Here is a 6,809-nt window from a genome sequence, read left to right as displayed (position 1 = left end):
TGTCGACAGCAGACCAGGACATTGTACTGTTATACATAATTACCATCATTAACAGGATGTTCAATAAATCTTCACAGTTGAGGCTAAGAGGCAACATGGGATTAAAAACATTTAATAATCCATGTATGATGTCTGCTCTACAATCATTTTTATAATTATCAGACATATTAAAAATGACATCTAGTCTGAGAAAACGCCTATTTTTCACAGGCATCCTTGTGTATTTTGACACTTTAAAAATGAACTGATTTCTTAGTGCACATGTAAAAGAAACCCCCATTAAAATATAGTTTTCATTTTATGATTTTTATGATTCATTTTATGATTTAAACTCACAGATGTGACAGAAATGAAGCAACTCTACATAGAGAAACATTTTGGAGAAAATGTTTACCCATGACTTGATAGCAGAGTCCCTCTGGTTCCACATTGTAGTGTGTGTTCTTACACACACACACTCTTGTTTTACTATATGTAGTGAGGACCATGTGTTGCCTCCCATTGACTTCCATTGATTTTCAGTAATTTTCAACCCTTTCTATGCCCTAACCCTGACAATAACCCTAAACCTCACCATTAGCAGTGCATGCTTAACCCTAACCTTAACTTAAACTCAATTCACACCTTAGTCCTAAACCTAACTGTTAGCAAAATAGGTCGTGAGGACCAGCAAAATGTCCTCACTTCGGTACAAACGGTCCTCAATTTGATGGTGAAATCAGGAAAATGGTTCTCACTGTGATGCCAAGACAGGAACACACACACACATAAATGCAGAACCCATTGACCTCCCAGGTGTACACAGAGGGCAACACTTTTACATCACTATATGAAAAGAGTAGAAAACATGGAAGCAAGCTTTTAGAAATAGGAGCATTTATTTTACAAGAGGGTTTTAATTTCCATGAGGGGGTCATGTTCAGTCCAGTTTACAGCTGAATAGGATGGGTCAAAACAAAACAGTTTACACCTGAAAAGTCTTTGAAAGGTTTGACCACATAGAACATCACTCTCCCTCTCTCCAGCTTCAATTCAAAGATTGGGAGTCCAGGCTGACTCAAAAAATAAAAAATGTGTAAAATGACATTTTCAACAATGGTATCAATAACTCATCATAAGCATAAACAAATCAACAGGTTTTTTTTATACAAAGAATGAAAATAAAAGTTGAGAGCCGCAGAGACACTACTTTGGAGGGTCTGTGTTGATCCCATATTTCTCTTTTAAAAGCTTCAGTTGCTCCTCTTTCTTCTTTGTGTCCATTTTCTGGAATGCCTGCAAAACAACAACGTAGAAAACCACATTTAATTGGAATCAATGCAGCAGATGATATTTTTCTAGAACAAGTTACATATTTGGCTTTGCTTGGGAACCAGATTGTGATAGCATGTGTCCAGTGCTGCTGATACGTACTCTGTTTGCATTGTAGTAGCGAACCACGAGGTAACGGTTGCAGACATTGAAGCCTGACAGGTGGTCACAGGCATTCTTGGCATCGAAGATGTCTTCATACACAACATAAGCTGTTCCTCTTGTTTCAGGTGTATTCCTTCTGAGAAGAAAAAAACCCATAAAATGCGAATAGTGAGCACCTGAACAAACCGAGCAGTTTCATAACTGTTTCAAGCAAAGTGTAACATATAAATGGTTTGAGTACTTATTAATCAGAAGCTGAGAATGCCTTGGTTTAAACCAGTGACTTTGTCTCATAAGAAAACCGATAGACTTGTATTTGCAGAAGTAAACGTCTTACAAGTAAAGCAAGTGGGCATGTTTAGCTTCTATGTGCCTTACAAACATGCCAGTTTGATTAGAACTTAGCTGCTCCTTTCCTCAAACAACATAACATACGAAAAGTGTCTCAAACTGAACTTACGTTTGGATTTGTCGTATTGGTCCATATTTCCCAAAGATATCATACATCTCCTCAGCTGTAATCTTATAAGGAAGATTTCTGATGTACAGGATTCTGTTCACCTCAGGCGGTAATCGGATCTGCAGTGAGAAAAACCAAATCATGACCAATCACAGAGGATACAACACAACAAAGAACAAAACAACAAACTATAGATTGAAAAAAATTGTCACTAAGATTTTTAATATCTAGCTACCATGTATTCATGGAAATCCATAATTTCGACATAGCACCGTAGTTGATGCCCCTGATTTAGCACTTGAGTAAATGGATATTTCACTGTTTAATGACTTTGCATCAATTTTGAGCAGATATTTTGCAAATCCTTAAATATTTAGAAATGGCAGACCAAACTGTTCAACATGGTCTTAGTATTGTAAAGCATTTAATCCGCTTATAAAAGCACAAAAATGCCAATTCAATGCTAATCACTGCGAACCACGTGTAATTTGGGCTTCATGCTAGAACTTTTTTTCTTTGTATGTAGATAAGCAGATAGACCCCATATGCTAATACTTAGCGTCCATGTCTGAGACCAAGCTTCGCCTCATATAGTGGAGAAATACATCATCTCAGACACTAAAACAGAATAACAGACTTTACCGTCAATGCGACAAGAATAAAAACACTGAGGGAACTTCAAATACAGACTTTGTGGCCCTTCTCTGTCGCACTAGTTAGCGTGCTAACTGCTAAGCTAGCGTAAAGCGGATGTTAAACTTGAAACAATTCCGGCTAATATTTACACTAGTCCATAACTTTTAACTTACATTGGCGCGTTTCGCTGCTTGCATAGCCATAGTGACGGTTTAATTGGGATAAAAAACGTTGATAAACAACAAGCACGCAGTCTCCTGGGGTCTCCTATCCTTGTCGGGGTCTCCTATCCTTCTCGAAATGGCAATAGTCGCTAGCTTGTGACAAACGTCCGGTGACAAACTTCCGGTTCCAAACTTACAGGCAAGCAACGCAGTGCTGCCTCCCTGTGGTGCATGAATGAATGAACAAAACCACCGCACATCTCTTGGCTATGAAGCAAATCGTTACCATATTTCAAATGAAAAAGCATTTTCAGAAATAATATATTATATTATATATATTATAGATTATTTTATAGATTATCATATATATTTAACATGTGCTGCCAACGTTTTGGCATATTTCAAATGAAAAAGCATTTTCAGAAATGCTTTTTCATTTGAAATATGGTAACGATTTACTTCCATACTTGGCAGCACACGGAATCTGTGCGTGATATTATTTTACCAGTCTCAAACTATTATTAAATTTAGTTTATTTTTTAAGTTATTTCGTTCTTACTACTGAAATTTTAGATCTCAACCACACCTCAGGAGGGCCAAAAGTGTCACAACCTAAAAATGAATAAAGTAGGTAAATAATTATGTATAAATATCACAGTTTAAATAAATGGGATTCATATTTAGAAAAACGTTGGCAGCACATGTTAAATATATATGATAATCTATAAAATAATCTATAATATAATCTATAATATATATAATATAATATATAATCATTCAATTCAACTCAATTTAATTCAAAAATACTTTATTCACCCAATGGGTAATTAAATGTTGCTCATATTATGCAGGTTTCTTCAAAGAGCTGATGGCTGTGGGCAGGAAGATCTCCTGTAGCGGTCTGTCCTACAGCAGATCTGAAGAAGCTTCTGACCGAAGAAACTCTGTTGTTGAACAACAGTCTGATGAAGAGGATAGTCAGGGTTCTCCATAATGTTCCTCATTTAATGAAAAATCCTTCTTTGCGCAATGATCTCCAGAGGTTCCAGAGGAGTCCTCAGAGCAGAGCCAGCCTTCTTTTTTAGCTAATTACACTTTTGCATTATTTGATAGTACCTGTGTTGCAGTGCACCATGGAACTATTTAATTTATTTTTAGTATGTTTAGTATGTCATTTAATATTTTGTTTTTTAATCTATAGATGATAACCCCTCAGACGTTAGATTCTAATCAATAAGCCAGTTTATATTAGTTCATGGTGCTTTCTGGGCATATGAAACACTATGTAAACATTTAATGGTTGATGGTGTAATTAATTACTTGTTCTATTATGTAATTAGTACATAATTGAGACACACACACACACACACACATATATATATCCTACATAGGAAGCAACACTGATTGACAATTAATTTAACATGATGTTGTACAAATGGAATAGACAACAGGAGGAAATCTTTGGTGATTAGCAAGACACTCAATAAAGGAGTGGTTCTGCAGGTGGGGACCACAGACCACTTCTCAGTACTTATGCTTTCTGGCTGATGTTTTGGTCACTTTTGAATGTTGGTGGTGCTTTCACACTCGTGGTAGCATGAGACGGATTCTACAACCCACACAAGTTGCTCAGGTAGTGCAGCTCATCCAGGATGGCACATCAATGCGAGCTGTGGCAAGAAGGTTTGCTGTGTCTGTCAGCGTAGTGTCCAGAGCCTGGAGGCGCTACCAGGAGACAGGCCAGTACACCAGGAGACTTGGAGGAGGCCGTAGGAGGGCAACAACCCAGCAGCAGGACCACTACCTCCGCCTTTGTGCAAGGAGGAACAGGAGGAGCACTGCCAGAGCCCTGCAAAATGACCTCCAGCAGGCCACAAATGTGCATGTGTCTGCAGAAATGGTTAGAAACCGACTCCATGAGGATGGTATGAGGGACCGACGTCCACAAATGGGGGTTGTGCTCACAGCCCAACACCGTGCAGGACGCTTGGTATTTGCCAGAGAACACCAGGATTGGCAAATTCGCCACTGGCGCCCTGTGCTCTTCACAGATGAAAGCAGGTTCACACTGAGCACATGTGACAGACGTGACAGAGTCTGGAGACACCGTGGAGAGCAATCTGCTGCCTGAAACATCCTTCAGCATGACTGGTTTGGCAGTGGGTCAGTAATGGTGTGGGATGGTATTTCTTTGGAGGGCCACATGGTCCTCCATGTGCTCGCCAGAGGTAGCCTGACTGCCATTAGGTACCGAGATGAGATCCTCAGACCCCTTGTGAGACCATATGCTGGTGCGGTTGGCCCTGGGTTCCTCCTAATGCAGGACAATGCTAGACCTCATGTGGCTGGAGTGTGTCAGCAGTTCTTGCAAGATGAAGACATTGAAGCTATGGACTGGCCCGCCTGTTCTCCAGACCTGAATCCGATTGAGCACATCTGGAACATCATGTCTCGCTCCATCCACCAACGTCACGTTGCACCACAGACTGTCCAGGAGTTGGTGGATGCTTTAGTCCAGGTTTGGGAGGAGATCCCTCAGGAGACCATCCGCCGTCTCATCAGGAGCATGCCCAGGCGTTGTAGGGAGGTCATACAGACACGTGGAGGCCACACACAATACTAATCATATTCACTAGCCCTACCCCTGGCCTTGAAAGGCTGTCTAGCACCTCTGACCTCTGAATCAATTTATGTTACGTTAAAAACGTCACAGGTCAATTAGTAACTATTCTTAGGCGGCTCACAGTGTATCTGTCAGAGATAGAATTATTTTTCTATTTTCTATTAGCATCTATCCGGCATCTAAACATTATAAACTGACAAATGGAGATTGACAAAGCTTAATATTAAGCCCTATTTTTTTTTTTTTTTATTGAGTCAGTTGTTTATAAAGTTTTAAGTACTCTCATATTTGCCAGATCTGGAAGAATCATTTCACTTTTGACAACAAATAGTATTTTTTTAAATGATTGAGCGTGATTATACCCTATAGTATTGGTTTTTATTTATTAATTAATAAAAAGTAAGACCACATTGTCTTAAAAAAATTAGTTCACATTAATTGCAACAGATTGAAGACTTTAAGAAGATATTTCTTAAATATGGGTTTTATGAATTAATGTATACTTATTGCCAAACGAATTTATTTTGGTAAAAGTATTATCTTACGTTACTGAATTCAATCATTTACCTAACCTAAAAAAGAAGGACGTTTAAGTAACTTTTAATGGTATTTCCGGGTCACCCAGGAGGGGGAAAAAAAGAGAGAGAAAACCGTTGGGCACGCGCCTGATGTGGTTTTGGCTAGCGATCGTTAGGTAACGGCTGTGTGGACTAAAGCTGTGATAGCTAAAATAAGTTATTCTGGGAGCAGCTAAACGTTTGTTTTGCCCTTTATGGATATCGCTAGTGGATTAAAGGTGAAGCAGGATGTAGACTATGCCTCACTGAGTCCGTCCAGACCACAAACAAAAAGCTTGCACAGAACAATTTCAAACTCAGCCACCGAACTCAGAGGCACCCTGCGCAACTGAACAGAGGAGAAATAATCTCTGGTCAGGGAGAGGTTGAGATGACAGACCTGCTGCTGTGAACAGTGACGATGAAGGTTACAAACTGTAACGGTCTAACAATGACCAGAGCTGGTCCTCAAATTCTCAGTTGGATCATAGATATAAAATGAAACAACTCAGCAGCTGGATCATGTGTAATGACACAGCGTGACAACCCCTGCACGCCCTAAGCACCACAGCAGAGGGGAGTAACCTCTGACCACAGGAAGGCTTGATTATACTCAAAAGTAGTAACAAAGGGGTCACGAACTGGGGCTGAAAAACAAATGTTCTCACACTGACCGGCCACTGACATGACAGAGTGCGCACAGAACAGAGGAGATGAGACACTGCTTCCTCCTCAGAGTTATGAGGCGGTTAGAAGAAACTAATTACAACAGAGCCTCCCTAAGAGCTCCCGTTCAGCAGCCAGTCCCAGAGACACTGACCTGTCTCTGGGTAACTCCTGATTGCCCCTCACACATCCGCCCTCCACAGCTGCTGCAATGGGCAGCCCGATACCAACTGCTGCATGTTCGGGAACCACGGTGTGCCTGTGCGCTTGGAGGCTTTGAGAATTAA

General features: G+C 40.2%; 1 protein-coding gene across 2 annotated transcripts; it reads right to left on the bottom strand.

Moving 5' to 3' along the window:
- Positions 1-859: 859 nt before the first annotated feature.
- Positions 860-2,823, bottom strand: LOC124882218 (splicing factor 3B subunit 6-like). 2 transcript variants are annotated; one of them, XM_047388470.1, is made up of 4 exons: positions 2,686-2,823; positions 1,877-1,995; positions 1,414-1,552; positions 860-1,275 (listed from the first exon to the last, which is right to left on the bottom strand). In XM_047388470.1, the coding sequence occupies exons 1-4, from the start codon at positions 2,713-2,715 to the stop codon at positions 1,186-1,188; spliced, it is 378 nt and encodes a 125-aa protein (XP_047244426.1). In that variant the 5' UTR covers positions 2,716-2,823; the 3' UTR covers positions 860-1,185. The 2 variants fall into 2 exon arrangements, with proteins under 2 accessions (XP_047244426.1, XP_047244427.1); XM_047388471.1 differs by having other exon boundaries at positions 1,414-1,549.
- Between the last annotated feature and the right edge of the window lie 3,986 nt (positions 2,824-6,809).

Source organism: Girardinichthys multiradiatus, chromosome 15 (genome assembly GCF_021462225.1).
Source record: "Girardinichthys multiradiatus isolate DD_20200921_A chromosome 15, DD_fGirMul_XY1, whole genome shotgun sequence".
In the NCBI taxonomy this organism is placed as follows: Eukaryota; Metazoa; Chordata; class Actinopteri; order Cyprinodontiformes; family Goodeidae; genus Girardinichthys; species Girardinichthys multiradiatus.
This window is presented reverse-complemented; position numbering and strand designations above follow the sequence as displayed.

Coding starts and splice junctions, on each gene's coding strand:
- LOC124882218 (XM_047388470.1), bottom strand. CDS start 2,715: ATGGCTATGCAAGCAGCGAAACGCGCCAAT. Junction 1,996..2,685: donor AAGCAGCGAAACGCGCCAAT/GTAAGTTAAAAG, acceptor TTCTCACTGCAG/ATCCGATTACCGCCTGAGGT. Junction 1,553..1,876: donor CCAATACGACAAATCCAAAC/GTAAGTTCAGTT, acceptor TTTTCTTCTCAG/AAGGAATACACCTGAAACAA.